The sequence below is a fragment of the Mesocricetus auratus genome, unplaced genomic scaffold, assembly GCF_017639785.1.
Source record: "Mesocricetus auratus isolate SY011 unplaced genomic scaffold, BCM_Maur_2.0 Super-Scaffold_100020, whole genome shotgun sequence".
NCBI classification, from domain to species: Eukaryota; Metazoa; Chordata; class Mammalia; order Rodentia; family Cricetidae; genus Mesocricetus; species Mesocricetus auratus.
This window is the reverse complement of record NW_024429201.1, coordinates 18,719,509-18,742,324: the sequence shown is the minus strand read 5'-3', so window position 1 is coordinate 18,742,324 and position 22,816 is coordinate 18,719,509. Positions and strand designations below refer to the sequence as shown.

At 43.9% G+C, this 22,816-nt stretch overlaps 1 protein-coding gene across 1 annotated transcript in view; it reads right to left on the bottom strand.

Moving 5' to 3' along the window:
* Positions 1-19,603, bottom strand: part of LOC101825710 (baculoviral IAP repeat-containing protein 1b-like) — a 45,841-nt gene extending 26,238 nt beyond the window's left edge. The window contains exons 1-7 of the mRNA XM_040728851.1: positions 18,585-19,603; positions 12,461-13,028; positions 10,935-11,034; positions 8,262-8,343; positions 7,439-7,490; positions 4,867-4,986; positions 3,753-3,852 (exon numbers count right to left, since the gene is read on the bottom strand). Of these exons, the coding sequence (XP_040584785.1) occupies positions 3,753-3,852; positions 4,867-4,986; positions 7,439-7,490; positions 8,262-8,343; positions 10,935-11,034; positions 12,461-13,025 (1,019 nt within the window). The 5' untranslated portion in view covers positions 13,026-13,028; positions 18,585-19,603. The remainder of the gene's footprint in view (positions 1-3,752; positions 3,853-4,866; positions 4,987-7,438; positions 7,491-8,261; positions 8,344-10,934; positions 11,035-12,460; positions 13,029-18,584) is intronic.
* Between the last annotated feature and the right edge of the window lie 3,213 nt (positions 19,604-22,816).

Genomic DNA, 22,816 nt, shown 5'->3' with positions numbered 1-22,816 from the left:
ACATAATGAAAGTGGTTTGTAAAATAATGGTACAGATATCCAGGGAATGCGTTGGAATGAGTACATAGTTGGTACCTGTCCATGAAACCAGATAAAATGAGCTTAAAGAGTAAAAAACAGTAACCTAGCACTGTGGGGGGAGGGGCAAGAGGATCACTGGGGCTGGCTGGATGTTAGCTTAGCTCAGGTTCAGTGAGAGACCCTGTCTCCTCAAGGGAACAAGACGGGGACCTAAAGGAGGAGATACTCACTGGGGGTGGAGGGGGTGGAGGGGGATAGCACACACCTTTAATCCCTGCACTCTGGAGGCAGAGACAATCAGGAATCTGAGTTCAAGGCCAGCCTGGTCTACAGAGTGAGCTTCAGAACAGCCAGGGCTACACAGAGTACCCTATCTCAAAAAAAAAATGGGGCCATGTCTCCCTTTGACCTGCATGTAGTACACACAATACAATGCACATACTTTCACATACTCACAAATACATTAACAGGATAAACAAAGTAAAAATAAACTGTTTAAAGAGTAAATGCTGAGAAAACTCTATAGATTCATAAAAAGGACAACAAATGGCAGAAAATTATCTAAACAAAATGTACCGAAATTTAGAATTTAGTTAACAATAATTTATAACCCTATCATCTATTGTCAGTCAACCTATCAAAAACAAACTCAAAAATCTAACTGTACCAACGACATGAAATTCATGAAAAGTAAAAAAAAATAGATACCACATAATTAAATTCATTTACCATCCAGGGCTTGGAGATAGCACAATGTTTGCTGGAGAAACATGAGGACAGATGTCCAACAGCTATGTAAGAAGCTAGGCAGTATGGAGAATGCTTTAATCTTAGTGTTGGCGATGGAGGGACAGAAAGACCTCAGGGTTGCTAGCCAGTTTCTAATTGGCTAGGTTCAGATTTAGTGAAAGACCCTTTCTCACCAAATAAGTTGGACAGAATTAGATGCCTAGTACTCATTGCTGAATACACAGTAGACTTTGCTTTCAGGATAGAGGGACATCAAATTGGAATGGATTTAAAGTCTCCTCCCTTCATAGTACCAGAAGAGGCGTGGCAGTCTGATGGGGGAGAAAGGCCACCCATGGTATTACCTGTTGGCAAACTCTGCACGCTGCAATATCATCATGCCAGGGAAGATGTGTCCTGTGGTGAATGTGGCATGAAGGTTTGGGGCGGGGGAGTAACTAAAGCATTTGGTTTCCTTCACAGGAGAGTGCATGCTGGCACTCTCAACCTGGCCAAGCCGGGTGTGGTGGTGCACCTGTGATCTCTGCACTTGGGAGGCAGAGAAAGGCAGATCTCTGTGAGTTAGAGGCCAGACTGATCTACATAGCAAAAAGATAAGACAAAGAAAACAGAAACCTAAACCAAACCTGGTCAAAAGTACATGGTCCAGGAAGTCATTAAAATCTTAGTAGGGAAGGGATGAGATGGGGTCTACCAATGGTGTGTTGCTAAACGGACACGCTATCAAATTGCCTTCTAAATGTTTATGTTCACATACTTATATTGGTACAGCCTTAAGCTTTGGCTAGATAGGCTTTTCTATGTGGTGCAGAGATTAATTGATTATTGAGTGTTCATCTCTAAATGAGACATCTATACCAACCGCACACTAAGGCTCTGGGAGCATCTGGGGAAGAGGGATGGAGTGTTGTGAAGCTGTGGTTACCTGCACAAGATCTAACAAGATCGAGACCCTCCCTTCACAGCTGTCCCCCAGCAGCTCCAGGTATCACCTGACTTCCCAGCCAGTAAGGATACTTTCCCTTCAGAGCTTCAACACTCGAAAAAAACAAAACTCTGTTGAAAGAGTCTAGAACAAGTTCTAAATACAATGAGATTGCCTCCCAATTTACCAACCCAGGGATTAAGATGAGGGTCCCTGAGTTCCCAACCATTTACTGCATTCTACATTGAAATAGAAAGGAAAAAGAGTGGGGGCTGGAAAAACCGGTCCAATGGAAGAACACTTACCGTTCCTGCAGAGGACCCAGGTTTGTTTCACAACACCCATATCAGATAGCTCACAACCTTCTGTAACTCTACTTCTAGGGGATCCAATGCCCTTTTCTGACTTCTGTGGATACCAGGCATAACACCCATGCACATAAAATCAAATATTTAAAAAAGGAAAAGAAAAAGGAAAAAGTGACCACTGCTGTGAAGCATCTTCTAACTTCAAAATAGATGGAAATATTCCAGTCATTCATTCATTTATTTAAGTTGAGGATAGGTCTTGCTACATAGCCCTGGGCTGGTCCCAAACATGTGATTTTGGAAGGAAGGGGACTAAGGGGAGCTAGAGGGAGATAAGAGAGAGTAATGGGAGTGATACATATATGTACGTGTGCATGTTTGTGTGCATGCGTGTGTGAGTGTGTGTGTGTGTAAAGGTTGTAATGTATATATATATGAAAATGTCATTACTACATATAATTAATGTACACTAATAGCAAAATATTTTAAAGAATTTGGGATATTGTTACTATTCTATATCAAGACCAAATAATTATTTAAAACTTTACATTTAAGACCGGTGGATGGTGGTGCACACCTTTAGTCCCAGAGCTTGGGAGGCAGAGGCATGCAGATCTCTGTGCATTTGAGGATAACCTGGTCTACAGAGTGAGTTCCAGGACAGCCCAGGCTACGCAGATAAATCCTGTCTTAAAAAAAAAAACAAACCCCAAAACAAAACAACAACAAAAACTTTACATTAAAAAAATAATTAGACTTAAATTTTTCTTATGCCAAAATAATTTGGTGCAGTTTTAGGTATGCATTGGATGCACACAGAGCATCACGGTGGAGCCGAACAAAGACCACAGGAACCGGAACGATTGCAGATTTTCATGCTTTCACAGGGAAGTCACAGCAAGAGACTTTATTTCTCAGTTACAAGTGCTGGATCTTTAAAACAGATTGGTTTTAGATAATCCATGTTGAAGCATTTAATGGGAAACAAAGCTATATTTTCCTTCCTTCAGCTTTCTGAGAGTTAGGATTCCATGTGTCCACCACTGTACCCAGAAATACTCACTCTTCCATTGTATTTATTGATATTTATCTCTGAAAACTCCAATTACTAAGTAAAAACAAGAAATTCATTTTGCAATTCAACATTTCTGGAGTTTTTTATGTGTAGAAAAGAAATAAAAATAAACTTGAAGATTGACAGAAAGGGAGGTTAGAGTAGTTCAATAGTAAAGGGATTGCCTGCCTTGCCCAAATCATTGGTTCTATCCCCAACACTGGAAAAAGAAAGCCACTTAGAAAATCTTAGACAACAGCGATACAAAACCCTAAAGGATTCTAGAGGGAGGCGGACAGGGAAACTAGCCTGGAAACAAAAGACTCAGAAAGGCATGGAATTGTCAGACGTGGTGGTTACCTCTGTAGTGCCAGCACTTGAGAGGCTGAGGCAGGAGGATCACGGGTTCAAGTCCCACCGCGTTAGATAGCATTTCTATGCTAGTCTGGGCTGTAGAGAAAGATCTTGCCTTTAAATATGTGTATATGGACACAACCAAAATCAAGATCTAACTATGATTAGAAAAAATCTAGACAGGGAGGGCATCATGGGAGGAATGAGATGAAGACAGAAGGATGTATCATTCACAACGGGAAGCAAAGGAGTGTCCAGAAACTATCCACAGGTAAAACATGGGCAGTGAGGGAATAACTGTTGGAGTACATTCAAAGTCAAGAGAATTCATCTTGCTTACTTGGGAAAAAACTTGGAGTGATCTTTTAATGGGTCGTCACCTTCCTCCCAATTGCACATACATCCTCCACAGGAAAAACACTGGACAGTGTCACTTTTGCCTAGAATTAGAGAATATGGTCAGTTCAACAGCACATACAGCTGTCAACTCACAAGCAGATAGGAACTCCAGACTTCACCAGTGAAATCCTGCTTGCATCTGCAATTGGATTGTGTGGCAAAGTCATGACCAGGGGGCAACAGCTCACACAGGACTCTTGGTCCTTCAGTGGGGTGGTTGACAATAGTCATTAAATGTTCCTGTGCCTTGATGAACACTCTTCTTCCAAACCCATCATTCTGAAAGATTTGCCATCAGAATGTGGAGCAGAGCTCTGTGAGAGCAGAGATTTCTGTCTGATTTGGACACCAGTGGCTTTCACAGACACAGGTAATCAACAAGCATTTGCGTAATGAATAAGTCAGAAAGAATATACTTGTAGCTGAGGGTGAGATAGAAGAACAAATTTAGGCGCCTTGATGCGAGCTAGATTATGAAGAATCACTTGTCTCTTCTCACACCATTGCCAGCTGTGTTTCACTAGAAATAGGAGCATGTCTTCCGGGAGACTTGAGGAAGGCTGGTAAGAGACGACGAAGGGTTAAGACCACATGGAGAGATCATTTGTGCCAGTGGAATATGTCTGCTAGCTGGAGCAACTGCAGCACCCACAAGTTCAGAGGCTGAGCTATGGGAAACTGCAGGTCGTGGACTCCCAAAGAGATCAATGACAAATGGAGTATAGAGAGAGATTCAAGACCAGGGTTAGAGTATGTGGTACACAAAACGCTGACTGAGGGGCTAGAGAGATGCTCAGCATTAAAGACATTTGTTGTTCTTACAAAGGAGTCGGGTTTGGTTCCAGCAGCCTCACGATGACTCACAGCTACTTATAACTCCAGTTCCAGAGGATCCAGCACCCTGTCTGGCCTCTTTAATCCCAGCACTGGGGAGGCAGAGGCAGTCGGAGGCCAGCCTGGCCTACAGAGGGAGTGACAGGACAGGCTCCAAAAGCTACGGAGAAACCCTGTCTCGAAAAACAAACAACAAGACAGAAAATACAAAGCTGACTCACCTGTGTAGAACAGGCCCGCTCTGACCATAGCTTTAGCGGCATCAGGTGCTTTATGGGGCCAGTCCTTAAAAGTGTCCAGCCTTAGTTCTTCATTAGCGAAGACGCTGTCATTGCAGTAAGCTTGGGAAAACAGATGTAGGTGAGATCAGCAGGCTTTAATCACCAAGTTCAAGTTAGCTGTGTGTAGGTGGAATGATCTGATGGTCGGTGCTTGTGTGTAGGTGGAATGATCTGATGGTCGGTGCTTGTGTGTAGGTGGAATGATCTGATGGTCCGTGCTTGTGTAAAAATAATGGAGGGTGGTTAGAAAAGCATGAAGGAATCAAAGACACAAGAGCATCCGTGTTAGAGCTGATGGAGCACAGTGGCAAAGGCTGGGGTACTCCATTCGTTCTATCGTGTGTGTGTGTGTGTGTGTGTGTGTGTGTGTGTGAGAGAGAGAGAGAGAGAGAGAGAGAGAGAGAGAGAGAGAGAGAGACCAATGTGTTAAGATTTAACTTAAGACTATCTCTTGATGCTAGGTGATCAGGACCCAACAAAAGCGAGAGGGGATTCTGTTCCTAGACTCAGTGTCAAGATTTGAGAAAGGCAGTTTCCCCTGTGGCTCCCATAAAAAGTCCTGCACAAGCTCGCTCTTTGAGATGATCACGCTGGGGGTCTCCACTAGACTTCCCCCTTTCCTTTGTGTTTGTCATTTCAGCAAATTCCTGGAAAATGGTGGGTCCGGCCAGGGGATGGTGTGTGTGTGTGTGTGTCTGTGTCTGTGTCTGTGTGTTTGTGTGTGTGTGTTTGCACACATGCATGTGTTTCATGTATGTTATGTATGTATGTATGTATGTATGTTGTATGTTGTATGTATGCGTACCACTTGTGACTGGGGCCCCAGGTGACCCAAAGAGGATGTCAGATCCCCTGGAGATAGAGTTATAGACTCTATCATGTAGATGCTTTGAACTGAACCCAAGTCCTCTGCAAGAGCAGCAAATTCTCTCTCTCTCTCTCTCCAGCAAATACTCTTAACATCTGAGACATCCCTTCATCTCCATGTTTATTGGGGGAGTACAGTGTTTAGCTATGTGGCCTAAGCTAAATTATCCTTTAACTTGTGCTATTTCTGCCTCAGCTTTCATAGTGCTCGGATTACAGACATGGACCTTCATACTAGGCACTAACCTTGGAATCTTTTCCCTCTTAGTCTTGTTTTTTGAACCAGGATTTCATGTGCCTGTACTGGCCTCTGATCTGATACCATAGTCAAGCCTGGCCTTAAACTCCTCCTTCCACTTTCCAAGAGCAGGGATTACAGGACCGAGTAACCATACTCAGTTGACATTATGGAATTATGAGAGCTTTCATCCTGTCCACTGCCCCTTGTCTTCATGTCCCTGAATTCCTACTTGCTAGAGAGATGCTCCACAACTGACCTAAATCCCTAACACTAAGGTTTTGTTTTCCTTTCTGTGCTGGGATGGAACCCCAGGGCCTTACCCATGGCAGGGAAGTGAGTAATATCCACAGACCTGTCACCTCATTTTAACAGGAATATTCCTTAGTGTCTTAACAGTGTACCGAAAACCATTGAAGAATGCTTTGGGAGACCGGGGATAGAACTTGGTTGGTAGAACGCTCTTAGCATTCAGGAAGCCCCATCCCTAGCAAATGGGAAACTTTCTATCAGCACTCAGTGGGAGAACCAAAAGTTCAAGGTTCATTCGCATTCGAGGTCAGCCTGGGATAGGAAACACCCTAAAAATGCTTCCAAAACATTTTATCCAAGATTTTAGTTGTTTTAAGGGAAGCATCAGCAATGGCACCAACCCTATTATAGTTAGCTACGATCACCTACACTAAAAACTAAGCCACTTTGATGGCTCTGTGGTATAGATGTTTGCTGCTATACCTGGCAACCTTTTGGTAGCCCTCGTGGTAGGAGAGAACCAACTCCTGTAAGTTGTCCTTTGACTTTTATACCTTCACACATGGGACCCATGCATGCACACATATAGTAATAGTAAATAACTGAGTGTACATTTAAAACATTTTTCCTTGTAAAGATTCACTTATTTTTATTTTGATGTAGGTGCTTTGTCTACATGTTTGACCGTAGCTCATGTGTGCAGTGCCCATGGAGGTCAGAGGAGGGCACTCGATCCTCTGCAACTGGACTTGCAGAGTTTCCAGCTGCCTTGTGGGTTCTGGGAACCTAAGCCAAGTCCTCTGCAAGAGCAGCCAGTGAGCTTGAGCACTGAGCATCTCCCCTGCACGTCATTCCATAACAGGGAAATCACTTATGAAAGCAATTTTTAAAGCAAGTTGACAAGGGCTGGAGAGAAGACTCAGTGGTTAAGAGCACTGACTGCTCTTCCTGAGGCCCCGGATCAATTCTCAGCACCCACATCAGGTAGTTCACAAATGCCTGAAACTCCACCTCCAGGGGATCTGACACACTCATTTGGTTTCCAAAATCCCCTATATACATGTGGCACACACACCGGGAGACGTGGGTGGAGGGGTGACATAAAAAGGGAAGGAAGGAAGGAGCAGGGCCTTTGGGACATGCCTGAGGTTTTACCTGACACCATAGGTAATTCTCTTCTGACCCAGGAATTCACAAAATGTTCTCCCTGAGGGAAAGAAACCCAGGTTACTGATTCATTTATAAAATATACTCCTATGTGTGACCTGCAGCTGAAGGACTTTCCCCACCCCAAAGTGAGGTCTCATTAGAGCAGCAGAATTGATGGCAAAGCACTCCTCCACGTTGATTTCTATTGATTTGGGGGATTTTTACGCAGTACAAAACATGCGCGAATGTTTACATGTGGCAAATGGGAAATTTCTCAGGGTCGTTCTTACCAGACATGCACAGCTCAGCAAGAGAACTGCAGTCACACACACACACGAGCCTTTGACTCGTGGGGAACTGAGACCTGACCTCAGAAGGACCTTCCCAACTGAGCAACTCTCCCTCTGAGTCATCAGACATTAATTACATCCTCCTGTGGCTTCTTCTGGACTGTTCCCGACTGCTTGCCATAGGAAGTCCTTACTAGTTTGAGGCCTACAAAACCAGGGGCAGGAGCCAGCTCTGAGCGCCCTGCTGTCACCAGGTACCAGGGCAGAAGACTGAGTCCGGGTGTCCAGACGGGGGCAGCAGAAGGAAGCCAGGGTAGAGGACTCAGAGGGAAGGGGGCAGCAGAAGCCACTGAAGGCAGCCTGGAAACCATGTCTACATGCTTCCAGCTTTGCAGACGACAACATTTTTGTGTTTCTGTTCTACAGATGAGACGCAGGAGAATGAATTCATGAGAAAATAAAAATCCTCACCCTGAGGATTCAGATATTACTAGGTAATGAAGGTACTTTATTGGGTAGAGTTTGCTGTTGTGAATTACCGTTACATGGACAAATCCCTCGTAGCTTTTAATATAGTGGGCAATTTCCTCCGAGGATTTCTTACTTTGAAGAAATTCACACCTATAATTAAAAACATAATTAAATTTTATCCCAACACTGTGACAAAGATTATTTATATTACATAAGTATTTGCTAAAAACCCATCAAATTGTTGAATTTGATGCTTTAATAAAACTGCCAAACATTTCTTGAAACCTCACTCATGAAGATTAACACCATACTGTTTGAAATTTTTAAATTACCAATGCTACAGAGAGAAACCCTGTCTTGAAAAACCAAAATATTATATTAATGATAAAATATTATCATGTAAGATCAAACCTTGTGCCTGCTAGTTTTTTTTTTTTATCAACTTGACACATGCTAGAGTCACCTGGGAAGAGAGAGCCACAGCTGAGAAAATGCCTCCAGCAGATTCGCCTGTAAACGAGTCTGTGGGGCATTTTTTGATTACGGATTGATGTGGGAGGGCCCAGTCCACTGTGGGTAGTGCCACCGCTGGGCAAGTGGTCCTGGGTGGCATAAGAAAGGTAGCTGGGCACAAGCCTGGGAGCAAGGCAGTAATCAGCTCTCTTTCATGGCTTCTGTGTGCTCCTGCTGATGTCCTTGCCCTGACTTCCCTCAGTGGTGGACTGTAAGCTAAACACATAAGCTGAATAAACCCTTTCTTCTCAGTTGATTTGGTCATGGTGCAGCAGAAAGCAAACTATGACAAACCTTCACATTATTGTAATTATTATTTCAAGACAGGGTCTCCCTGTGTTGCGGCGGTGATGGCATACTCTTGACCTCAAGTAATCCCATAACTTCAGCCTCTAGAGACTCCTGGACTACAGGCACACACTACTGTAGCCTGCTGTTCTTTTCTTGAAACAAATACACAGTAGAATCAAAGATAGTGATTCACAGTAAGTAGAGTGTGGAGTACACACACACACACATACACACACACGAAATCAAGGTTAAAAAAAATCCCAAGAGGTGGAGGGAGAAGGCCTTTGAATACTGGCTAGGTTTTTTAATGCTCATCTTTTTAGGAAACATAATGATACAGTGGTTCTTTTTCTTATTTTAAATCATGATTTAAAGTTGTATGCTAAGAGAATAGCAGATGGAACAGTGTGTTAGCTGGAATTTGCTTCGACATAACCCGATTGTTACTATTCTGAGCTGATGGCAGGAAACAGCCAGGTGAAATATGAGTTTGGCAGGTGTGGAGAGGTGCTCACCATAATTTCTCTACTCTGTGAGATTTCCATAATGAAAGTTTGAAAACTAATTAAAGGAATGAATGTGTGTACAGCAGAAGCAAAAACAATAGACACACAAAAACCTCACTAAACACATTATTAAAAATAATTAAAATACAATGCCTCCCCTAAGCAGAGTGAAAGACTACTGCAATAGCGAAACTTGGAGTCTTTGAAATGAAATACATTTGTTTTCCTTCCTGTGGCACCGCTTGAGCTCCTGATCCTACTGCCCCGGCCCTCCTCGCACTGGTTTACAGGTGTGTGCCGCCGCACCCAGTAAGCATTTTCATTTTGTGCACATTTCCAAGCAGGTGAAACCACTTGTAATCTTTTTAACACCACTGTCTTTTTCACTTACACACAATCTCCATCCTGTGCAGATGCCTCATTTGATAGTTAAGGTAAAACATGAAACTGCTACTTGACAAGATATTTTGTTGAATTGGAGATTTAAAAAAAAAAACATTTAACAGGGTGGTGGTGGTGGTGCTCATCTTTAAATCCCAGCATTTGAGAGCCAGAGAGAGGCAGGCAGATCTCTGTGAGTTCGAGGCCAGACTGGTCTACAGAATGAGTTTCAGGACAGTCAGGACTACACAGAGAAATCCTGTCTTGGGAAAAGAAAAACAAAACAGCATTCAATAATGGTTGAGAGGGGCTGGAGAGCCTGCACTTAATGCACTTGCAGAACCCACCACCCACTTGCACAGCCACCTGCAGCTGCAGCTCTAAGGAAACCTGACGCGTCTGGCCTCCATGGGCACCTGCCCTGACTTGCATGCACACACCCCAATAACGAAGAACAAAACTGAAAAGTTGGACCTGGGGAGACGCCTCAGTACGTAAAATACCTCAGCATAACTGTGAGGGCCTGAGTTTGAGTCTGTGTTGCCCACGTAAAAGCTGGGCCCAGCCCACCATGTTTCTGACCCTAACCCTGAAGCAATGGAGACAGATGGATCCCAGAAGGCCTATCTCAAAGTATAAGATGGAGAATGATGGGGGGACCTATGTCAACATGTGAATTCCACAAGCATACACAGGTGCACATACATACACTACATACTAACAGAGCACACACATAAACACACTATACATTCACTAACACACTACATAGAAAATATAAAAATGAAAAAATAATAAAGCAAAAATCACATGAAATAGAAAAAGATCTTCAATGCCTAAAGAATTCTGGAGCGATCCCATACTGGATGAGAGAATATCAGAACTCATGTGGTACTTCAACATTCTTGGTCTTTTGTCTCTAGTTTCATCTTGCTAAAAACCAAACAAACTAAAAGCAAAAATTTTGTCTCCAGTTTCATCTTGCTAAAAAACCAAACAAACCAAAAGCAAAAATAAAAACTGAAAATAAGAATAAAGCATCTGTCTGCTTACTTGGGGAACCACTTGGCATGCTCCTTCCAAGGGTCATCTCCGTCTTCCCAGTTTCCCAGGCATCCACCACAGGAGAAACACTGCACGGTGTCCCTTTTACCTGCAGATGCAGTGAAGCGTTCTGACTGGCCAGCAATGGCACCAGGTGTGACCTTGGAGATGATCATACTGTACCAGAACAAGACAGACTCTCCAGCATGCCTGTTCTTCCATGACCTCCCTGGCTGAATCCCTGTCCACAGTCCTACTGCCCCAAATGACCCCCTTGTGAGCGCTGGACCCAGCCATGGCCTTCCTGCATACACACTGCCCTAACTGAGGCCTCCTGAGCTCTGGACCTCCATGCCCAGCCATGGCCTTATGCATACAGTCCTCACAAACTGGCTTCTCACAGGCAGATTCTGCTCTTTAGCTTTTGGGAACAAAGTGATGGAGAAGCAGGCAAATACTAGGACTCGCTGGAGTGACGCCGTTAGAAGGACAAGAGTTAGCTTTGACATGGTTTTTCTGTGGAAACAGAGGCACATTTCTCTAATTCTTTGAATTTCAGTGAAGTCACCTATGAAATGTGGGGGAAGGGCCAACTGGTCGAATTAGAATTAGTGCTCAATCCATGCCTAACTAAGTGGCTACTCAACACACCACCACAGATGTGGCTGTAATTGTCACTCACATCTGTCCTAACCCCTGTGTACGACTAAGGCATTCCAAAGTACAGTGTTCTCGAAGGCAATTTGCCTTGTGAATGGGGGTTAAACAAGGAAAAACATAATTCTTCCAAAGCTATAGAAACTAAATGAATCAAGGAATACATGAATAGTGATGTTCATGAAACTAGAGGAAAGTGGCATCGAGCAATCTCATGATCCATTTTCAGCACCTTAGGAACTGAACTAGTTCAGTTCCGGAGCCGTTATGACTTTGTTTTCCAGCGCTGGCACTAAGGCAATGGCTAAGTTAGCCTCTAGCAATGAGCTACACCTCAACCTCCAGTTAATAACTTCTAAGGTCCACATTTTACAGAAAAGAAGCTTTTATTTTACACATATTTGGCAAGCTAATAGTGCAACACTAAAAGTAAATTAAAGTGGAAGTAAAATTATTAAAGTCGATATTTAATGAATCAGATTTCCTATAATACAATTAACAAATAAGGAGTGATTAGCAAGAGGTGGAGGGGGGGAAGAAGGAGGAGGAGGAGGAGGAGGGAAAGGAGGATGAGGAGGAGAAGGAGAAGGAGGAAAAGGAGAAGGAGAAGAAGAAGAGGAGGAGAGGAGGCTGGAAAGGTGGCTCAGTGGGTGAGAGGGCCCTTGCAGGGGTCTGGAGTTTGGTTCCCAGCACCCACTTTAGACCGTTCACAACCTCTTGAATCCATGTTCCGGAGGGTCTGATCTTCTTTTCTGGACTCTGCACATCTGGGCTCACAAGTGCAAATACCTCCACCCCCATACACAAATACATATTAAAAAAATGGAAACTAAACTTTACATTTCACACAAGCTCCTCCCAAGATGTAACCCGGTTACCTGTGAAGACAAAGCCAGCTGCTGAGAGCACACGTGGCGGTGTCCCATGGGCGTAAAACGGCCAGCTCTCAAAGGACTCCAGTCTGGCCTCCTCCTCTTGGTACCTTGCTTTGCCACCTCTCAGCTTCTCTGGACTCTTCACCCTTACCTCATACTTGCCAATGTTACCAACGTCTTTGCCCAACAGGAACTCACATTCAGGACGCAATCTCTTGTGGCTTTCTATGGGAAGATTCCTGAGTCTGGTGCAGAAGAGGATTAGGCTACAGCAGAAGCACTGAACCCCAAGTTTCACCCCGGTAAAGTAAAACCCAGCGGCTGCCAGCTCCTGTGGCGTCCATGATCTGAATGTGTCACAGGTCAGAAAGGTCTGTAATCGTTTGGCTTCACTGCGCATCTGTGAGTTAAAACCTTTCTTCATCTTCATTCGTTCTTTGTGGTCTTCTTCTTGTTGTCTCTTTAAGACCTGAAGGGCATCCACACCGAGAAGAGCAGAGAACTCAGAGGCCAAATCATCATCAAATTCGGAAATCATCTCCTCAAAGTCTTCTCCCTGGGTGGCCATTTTCTATCAGAGAAAGGAAAGCAGATGATTGGTGACTGTAATAGGTTTATTATAAAGGATTGTGTCTCAGGGCCAGAGAGATAACTCAGTGGGTAAAGGGACTGGCCACTATCCCGATGACTTCAGTTTGTTCCCCAGGATTCACATGGTAGGTAGGAGACAGGCAACTCTTATAAGTTAATCTTTGACTTCCACTTGTGAAAGACAGAAAGAAGTTGCTTGAGAAACTATGAAATATCAAGATTCAGCCACATTACCAACAATTATTTGCTAAGCACCTATCTGTGTGTCAAGCAATGGGCTAGGCCTTGAGGACTGAAAATGAACCAGGAAGGGACCTTACTCCATTCATGAAGACTTGCAAACATCCTTTAGCTTGATCACTTTCTGAGACAGAACCTCGCATGTAGCCCATTCTAGCCTAGAACTTAAGGTTGAAGCAGGCAACCATGGTAGAGAACTTAGTCTGGACCTGTTTGGTTTTGTAATAATGTCCTTGCATCCTAATTTCTTCATCTGTGAATACCCTTCACACAGACCTCCTTCAGAATCCAGCCTTCACTGGGCTACTTGTGGCCTCCTCTCTGAACACTCCCACAGGTTTCCTACCCCTAGTAACAATCATGTTTAGACTGTCCTGTCTAATCAAATACTCCTGATGTATTGGCATAGGATGATTGGGAAGGCTGATGTGGCCTGAACTGGCTTGGGGTACATATACAGAAGGCTAAATTGTGTCTTTAAGCCAATGTTTGAGGAGAATCCCCTGTTCCCCATTTTGGGCATGTGTATGATTAAAATCACATGCATTCTGGGAAGTGACATGCACAGTGACCAAGGACTTGCATAATTCAAGCTTGTCAGCCAAAAGAGTACCCTTGCCTGGTGACCAACCTTTCCCTCTCCTGAGCCCTATAAATGAAATCTCCAAATAATAATTAGACCCACAATAATTAGACCTACTCTTGCTCATGTGGTTCACTGCCTATCTTGAAGGGGGTCTGTGCCATTGTTTTGTTCCAGACAAGGTTATCTTGTTCTTGTGTCAATCTGTATAAGTCTTTGTTTCCAATTCTTTGTGCAGAAAGGCATGAACTTGGAACAATTCAACCCAGGATCTCAACCTCTTGGATGCTGGGATGTTTACCTCAAAGTGTGAATTACGGAGACAATATAGAAAATGGGCATATGCTTACCATGCATGTTAAAGAAAAAAAATATATAATTGCATAGCCTGATAGTGGCAATTGGATAATATCATTCAGTTAAAAATTATTCTTAATGATTTTATTTTTAAGTATGTGTAAACCTATGTATGTTCCAGAAAAGGTCTTGGGTCCCCAGGAACTTCAGTTACAGGCAGTTGTGAGTGGCCGGGCCTGGAGGCGATGAGCCAAAGTTGGTAGCTCTGCAAGGGTAGTACCCACTCAACGGCAAAGCCCTCTCTCTGGTCCCTTGAAACCATTGTTTCCGTTGTGTTCTCTTCCTAGGGTGAGTGCTCTGCATGTGAACTCCAGGTGCCCCTGTTTCAGGCACTGGTCTGAGGGTGCAGGTCACGCTGAGGTTCTCGGGTTCTTGTACCTCTTTACAATGGGTTTTATAGAGCTCGTGGGTATTACAGGGTGGAGACCTGGACTATGACCTGGCTCAGAGGGAGGAAGTGATTCTGCCAGACACTTTATATGACACCGTGCCCCACGCCTCCCTCTGTGTTCTTACAGAGCTAGCTCCTCATGAGCAAGCTCCCTCGGTTGAATGAAGCCCAGGTGGGGAGGGGCTTCCCGTCTTCCTCCTTTCATGTTAGTCTCTGGAAGCTCTGCCTTCAACAGCTCCCTAGTCTTCCCACTCAGGAATGTAATTATTGTAATGGCTGCTGCAGAATATAGGAATCACTTTTCTTTTGGCCAGCATGACCATGCCTACTGTCTCTGCAGTTGCTTCCAGGAAGTCCTGCCCACTGTTGTGAAATGGGAACTAAAAGTGCAACTCTTTCTCTGCTCTCTACGTCTTTTTCACATGAGCATGCTTTTCTTGACACTCTGGAGTCTGCCACCTCCTCTCCTGTGGCCCTGACGCCCCACTCTCCATGCAGATGTGCAGACCTGCATTGCTAAGCCTGCCTGTAGCCTTGGTTTCATTCTCCATAGCATGGTCTTCTCACCCTCTTTCCTCTTGGCAGCTGCCAGCATTTACAGCTTGCCTGCCCTGGTGGTTGTGACTCAGACTCTAATAAAATGGTGCTGAGTCCTTTAAAATATTTTGTTATAAGACTGAGAGCCCTAGTAAGGAATTTGTATTTCCCTGGCAACACTTCACGTATGAGTGCATGTGTGCACGAGTGTGTGTGAGTGTATGTGAAGTGTTAGTGTGTGCGTGCGTGCGTGCGTGGGTGCATGGGTGCATGGGTGCATGTGTGTGTGTGTGTGTGTGTGTGTGTGTGTGTGTGGTGTAGGTGCAGGTGCACAATACCACAGAGCTCGTGGGGGAGATCAGAGGACTTTTAGAGGTCGGTTCTCTTCCTTCCAGCATCCCTCCTTGTGGGATACGAGGGTCAGGTCATCAGGCTCTGAAGACAGGCACTTTTGCCTACTGAGCCACCTTGCCCCATCTCTTCTATCTTGAAAGTTTGGTCATACTTCTTAATGGCTTAATTACTGCCCTAATGGAGAAGATTCAAGCTATTGCTGTTATTTTCTTTATAAACAAAGATGAACCCAATTGTTCTATATTCTTGATATAAATCACTCCCACATTTTTCCCATTTTCTCAGAATAAATTCCTGAAATAAGCATTGCTGAGTCAGCTGTATGCTAGGAGAGGGATCTCGAAAGATCTTTAGTAGAACACATGATATGAAGAAGGGAAAATGGGGGGGGACTTTAACTGGCAAGAGAGAGGAGAATGCAGAGGGAATCAGAGGGATGAGGGATAAATAACACAAAGGATTTTTGAAAAAGCCATAAGAAATATTATTTTATGTTTTAAAAATGCATATATATGTACAGCCACTTTGGAAATCAGTAAGGTGGTTTCTCAGGAAAGTGGGAATCAGTCTACTACAAGATCCAGCAATTCCACTCTTAGGCATATACCCAAAAGATGCCCATTCACACAACAAGGACATCTGTTCAACTATGTTCATAGCAGCATTATTTGTAATAGCCAGAACCTGGAAGCAACCTAGATGCCCCTCAACTGAAGAATGGATGCAGAAAATGTGGTACATTTACACAATGGAGTACTACTCAGTGGAAAAAAAAACAATGGAATCTTGAAATTCGTGGGCAAATGAATGGAACTAGAAGAAACCATCCTGAGTGAGGTAACCCAGTCACAAAAAGACAAATATGATATGTACTCACTCATATATGAATTTTAGACATAGAGCAAAGGATTACCAGCCTATAATCCACACTGCCAGAGAAGCTAGGGAACAAGGATGACCCTAAGAGGAGACATACATGGTCCCCCAGAGAAGGGGAAAGGGACAAGATCTCCTGAGCTAATTGGGAGCATGAGGGGGTAGGGAGAGGAGAGGGAGTTAGGAGAAAGAGAAGGGGAGAAGAGGAGGGGAGAGGAGGACATGAGGGAGTAGGAAGATTGGGTCAGGGGAAGAATAGAGGAGAGCAAGAAAAGAGATACTATAATAGAGGAAGCCATTATAGGTTTAAAGAGAAATCTGGCACTAGGGAAATGTTCAGAGATCTACAAGGTTGACCCCAACTAACAATCAATAGTCAAGAGGCTACCTTAAATTACCTTTCCTGATAATGAGATTGATGACTACCTTAAATGCCATCCTAGAGCCTTCATCCAGTAGCTGATGGAAGCAGAAGCAGACACCCACAGCTAAACACTGGGCTGAACTCTGGAATCCAGTTGTAGAGAGGGAGGAGTAATGAGCAAAGGGGTCAAGACCAGGCTGGAGAAATGTACAAAACAGCCAACCTGAACAAGGGAGAGCTCATGAACCCCAAACTGTCATAATACATGAGGTGATGATGTTCCCAAGAATCATAAACAATTCTACCAAAACCCTAGCGCCAGACATGGATAATCTCCCATGAGTTGTCAGTCAGGCCATTTCACAAGACTCCCAAAATGATAGAGATTATTGCCTTTGCCCTTGGTTTCTTCCAAGACCTTGAAGGCAAGACCCTCTTGCTCTAGACATTACACACTAGGCAAGTAGCCCTTGCAGGGATCAAGCTTAAACAGATCTGGAGGCCTCGCTCTGAGCATTAGCTCTCATGGTATCCAAAGGTACTAAGCTCGATACCAAGGGAGGAAAGCAGTCAGCATCCCTACCCCACAGAAAAGCCTCTGACCCTCTGCGATGACTGACTCAGTGAGGTGTATTTACTTACATGACAGGGAAGCTGCACCTGTGAAGTATCAACAGTATGGTCGCTTAAACAAGCCCTGCGGAATGATACCAGTTTGACATAACAGTGTGGATGGGGGAAATGTCACAAGACCCCACCTCTATGAAGAGAAATGTAATTGATGAGGAGTTGCCGAGAGACGGAGAATTACTCTTCATCAGGGACAAGCCCCTCATATGTTGTCCAATCCCAAGTGCACAGCCGTAACCACATATGAGCAACACTAAATGGATTCAGTAAGGGGAGTGTGTGTGTGTGTGTGTGTGTGTGTGTGTGTGTGTGTGTATGTGTGTTAGCTAAAGAAGGGGCCATGAAGTTGAGAGTGACTTTGGTAGGATGAGAGAGGGAGGGTAGAAATGATATAAATATAGTACTCAGACATGAAGTAGCCAAAAAGTTTTAAATAAGACAAAGTTAGAAATACCTTTGTATAAGCTTATGACTAGTCCACACACTTCAGTACTCCCAAAATAATATCAAATGAACATTTGGGTAGAATTAGACATGGCCCGTTCACAAGATGCTTTATTGACTCCATTCATTTTGGAATTAGCCTTCCTACCTACATTTTGGCAAAAACTGCAGCAAACTGGAGGGTTTCATTTGTTTTTGTTTTGTTTGGGGACAGGGTTTTGCTCTATGGCCCCTGTTAGCCTCCAAATAGACATCCTGCCTCAACCTTGAGTGTTTGGATTACAAGCATGTACCACCATTCCTGGCCACGTTGAATCTTTTAGGACCAGACTCTCTCATTGGACAACATCTAGGAGGAGTTTCCCTAGTGTAGTAGATACCACATTTGACTATTCTTAATAAGATAAAAAGAACCCTTTGTCACTGGCATGTAAAATGTCTTACTGGAGCTCTGTCAATCCCCAGGCTACTCAACTCCGAGAAGTTATGTTTACTGTTGTCTCTTGATACCACCCCACCCCTTACAGTCTCCTTAGTGATCATGACACAAAGGCCATGCTCTTATCCATAGACACAATTGCCCAACTCTAGTATCCTGTTCCTTCCCATTACAGAAGGCACTGGCCAGGACTTGGCAGCCTAAGGCTATTTAGTTGCTTTCATTTTCATGAGCACAACCTGTAGTTACTGGTTCTGTTGCTGGAATATATAATACCCTGACAAAAGCAGCTCACAGAAAATAAGATTTATTCTGGCTTACAGTTTGAAGATCTAAATTCCACCGTGGTACAGGAGACTTGGTGTCAGGGGCAGGAAGCCAGCTGGTCACAGCACAACAGCCAGCAGCAAGGAAGCAGAGAAAATGAACAGGAAGCCACACCGTGCTATAAAGTCTCAAAGCCTGTTCCAGTGACCCACTTCCTCTACCAGGCTCTGCCTCTTAAAGGCTCCAACTCTCACCAATAGCACTGTAGCTGGAAAGCAAATGCTCAGACACATGAGCTGCTTGTAGGAGACTTTTCACATTCAGACCACAGCATAAGCCAGATGCAGTGTCGTCCACTAACATCTGTGTGAGTACCCCCACAGCTCCTTGTCATCCTCTTTCTTTGTAACTTTCTAAAATTATTTTATTTATCATATGTCTGCACACATGAACTGGTTTTGATCAGTCCTAGGAAGCCACTAGTATCCAATGGGATCTTCACCTTAATGACTTTATTCTAATCACCTTTGATCCTACATCAAATGAAGTTCCCACTCCTTACGTCTTACAACAGGTATTCCATTTCAACACAGGACCCTTGACAGAACACTTAAACCATAGTGGGATGGCTAATCTTGGTTGTCAACTTGAGTATATCTGGGGTCAAATAAAATGCAGCTCTCGATGCTCATGTGAAGGATTTTCTTGATTAGGCTATTTGAAGCAGGAGGAGGGCTCATTCCAAAGGTGGGGAGTACTCTCTGGTGGCTGCCCAAGGTAATGGAAGAAGAAACTGTTCTTTTTTTGGTCCCTCACTATCACTGGCAAGTTCATGTATCCTGTTGCCACTGTGTCATTCCTTCACTGGTCTTAGAACCAACTTCTTCATGATGAAAATGTAGATGAAGACCAGCAGCTCTCCAGAAATCCTCCAGGACTCCAGTGCCAGACGGGGGCTGCTGGGATGTCCAGCCTTGTAGACTGAATGCCTACCAGATTTTCAATCTCACAATGTAAGACAGCATTTTTGGACTACCCAGATTACATCCTGTAAGCCTATTGCATAAATCCCATGCATTTGGATATATGGATATACACCCATATCTATGTATCTACCTATAGCTCTACCTATATTTATATATTCTGTTCGTTCTATTCCTTCAGAGAACCCTGCCTAAAACAGAAGGGAGAACTCAGGAAAAGGAAATAACAGCCACAATGACCCCTGAGCAAGACTATGTTTGGAAATTTTTTGATGCAGGTCATAAACAATCAATCTCAAACTGACTAGGCAACCTTCTCCTTGCCAGATAGCTTTTATACTGCCAGAAGATTATGTGTAGGCTGCAGGGAGTTTCAGGGAGGACATCGATGATCTTACCCAGGACTGGTCCCTGCATGTTACTTCACTACTCCTCAAGGCTAACAACCTCATTCTGTATTTAAAGCCACTCTATTGGAGTGAATTTCTTGCCTGGTTTGTAATTCTCATTCAAAGTTAGTGGCTGGGGAGGTCATAGACCATAGGGTAGACACCACTATATTGTTCTTTTGCTGACTGGCCCTGTTTTTGAAGTCTTCTAAATATTTATGCTTATACCTGTTGACCTGGGCTGCTCTTTTTGTAGCCAGTAGCAGTCGATGTTGAGATGCATAACTTATCAGATTTGAGCTGAGAGTAAGTTTATTAGTCAGAACTAATAGAATACATACACATATGTGTACATATACACATGGATAGGCCACTGTTGAGTTTACAGCATTAACTCTGAGTGAGGAGACACTGGAGAATAGTGAGACAGGGGTAGATTATGATCTGACTTTAGAAAGAGCCTTCTGAATACATGGTGGAAATACATCACAGGTTCCTAGGAGGGAATCAGGCTAACTATGTATGATATGCTGGACTGTTCAAGTGGAACCACCAGGATTTGCCAGTAGGTAACATATAAAATAGAAAAGAGATAAACTAATGGCAACTCCAAGGGTTTCATTAAGCAACTAGAAGCATAAAGTGGAGTACCCAGAGGTAACCATGTGCATAAAGAGCCTGTTTTGGTCACTGTTCTACTGCTGTGAAGAGGCACCGTGACCAAGGCACCCCTTATAGAAGGAAGCATTCAACAGGGGCTTGTTTACAGCTTTAGAGGGGGTTCATCCATGATCATCATGATGGGAAGCAGACAGGCATGACACTGGGGCAGTAGCTGAGAGCTTCACATTTTGAGCTGAAGGCAATAGGCAGACAGAGACTCTGAGACTGGCATGGACTTTTGAAACCTCAAGACCCACCTCAGTGACACACCTATTCCAAAAAGGCCACACCCACTCCAATAAGACTACGTCTTCAAATCCTTCCCAGACAGTTCCACTAACATTGGATCAAACATTCAAACGTATGAGCCTATAGAAGCCATTCTTATTCAAATCTCCAGAGCCTTTTAAAAAATGATGTCTTTTATTAATTTTAAATTACATGTATGGGTGTGTGTGTCCATAAGTGGGTATGTGCATGTGAGTGCAGGTGTTTATGGAGGCCAGAGATGGATGGAGGATGGTAAACCACTCAAACCTGTGTCCTGAGGACCCATCACGGAACCTCTTCAAGGGAAGTTCATGCTCCTTCACTTCTACATTAGTTCCTATCCTGGTGCTGTGATAAAACGCCACGATCAAGGCAACTTATAGAATTAGGGTTTACTTGAGCATAAGCTACAGAAGGACGAGAGTCCACCATGGAGTCAGGACATGGCAGAAAGCAGAAGGCACGGCTGGAGGAGGATGCTAGAGGGTTCATATCTTGAACCACACACTTGAAGCAGAGAGAGCAAATCAGGAATAGGGGTAGGCCTTCAGTTCTCAAAGTCCTTCCTCAGTGGCGCACTTCCTCCAGCAAGGCCATACCTCCCAAGCCCCCACAAACAGCACTGACAACTGGGGAGAAGTCTTTAATGCATGAGCTTATGGGAGATATTCTTATTCAAGCCACCAGAACCAATGAGCCTCCTTACCAGCCCCCAGGAATGCTTTTGTGGAGGAGGAAATAACAAGCAAGATTTTGGGGATGTGAAAATGGAACTGCCCATTAGGATGAGTTGGATATGAATGGGGCTCAGGGGCTGTCTTAGTTACAGTTGGAAATGGGGAGGAGAAGACTGAGGACTTAAAGCCATCAGCTGGATGGGGTGTTCCAGGGAGTGCACTTACCAGTCAGCAGAACTCAGATCCCCCACTGGATAGAAGAGAAACAGCTGCAGCTCCCTGAGGAGGAGACCAGCAGTGATGCCCTAAGGGCAGATGAAGCAGGTGTTTCCTAGAGGCCTGTGATGAGCCTATCAGTAGTCAGATGCTGGTAACAGAACAAGACGAAAGCGTCAACGCAGTCACTGAATGTACCAGTGTGGGGGTCGCTGGTGATGCTAAAACAGCCGTTCTTGTGGGGTGGAGGGGGCAAAAGCTTGGGGGAGAGGATGTAAGCACGAAAGGAAGAACACTTAGCAGTGTGTGTGAAGAACTCTTTCAATAAAATCTGTTTTCTGGTTTTCTCATATGTTTTCCTTTAGTAATGTTAACATAGATGCTGGAGAACCGTATGTTTTCCTTTAGTAATGTTAACATAGATGCTGGAGAACCGTATGTTTTCCTTTAGTAATGTTAACATAGATGCTGGAGTTGTAAATCACTGCTGCCATTGCATTGCTTGTGCATCTTATTTATTTCTTGGCTGGTTTTTATTTTACTGGCTTCTTAAAAATCCTTTAATTCTCAACTTTTATCGATTCTCTGTGGATATAGCATCATGTATCCTGATCACCCCCCAAAAAATTTTTTAAAGAAAAACCAAAAACCAAACAAAAAAAAGAGGGGAGAAGAATCTCATCATGGAAGCTGTAGTGTGGAACTCTATTGAGTTAAATTTGAAACCCCAAAGCCCACCCCTAGTAACACACTTCCTCTAACAAGGCCACACCTCCTAGTAGTGTCACACCCTAATGACCAAACATTCAACCATATGACCCTATGGGGGCCATTCCTATTCAAACCACCACATGAAAATTTCTAGAAGTCCTCACTAGATAGGATTATATATACAGAGTACCGAGGACTCCTAGGAAAATCGTGAGACTATAACATCACATGCAAAGCTCTCAAAAGTCTCTGGAACGAAAGCACTTTTCTCTAAGCCCAATGTCTTCCTTACTTTGGCAATGGATACGGGTTGGTGAAAGCAAGCATGGCCATGCCAAGGCTGGTGAATGCACAAAAGCCCTGGAAAGAGTCATCTG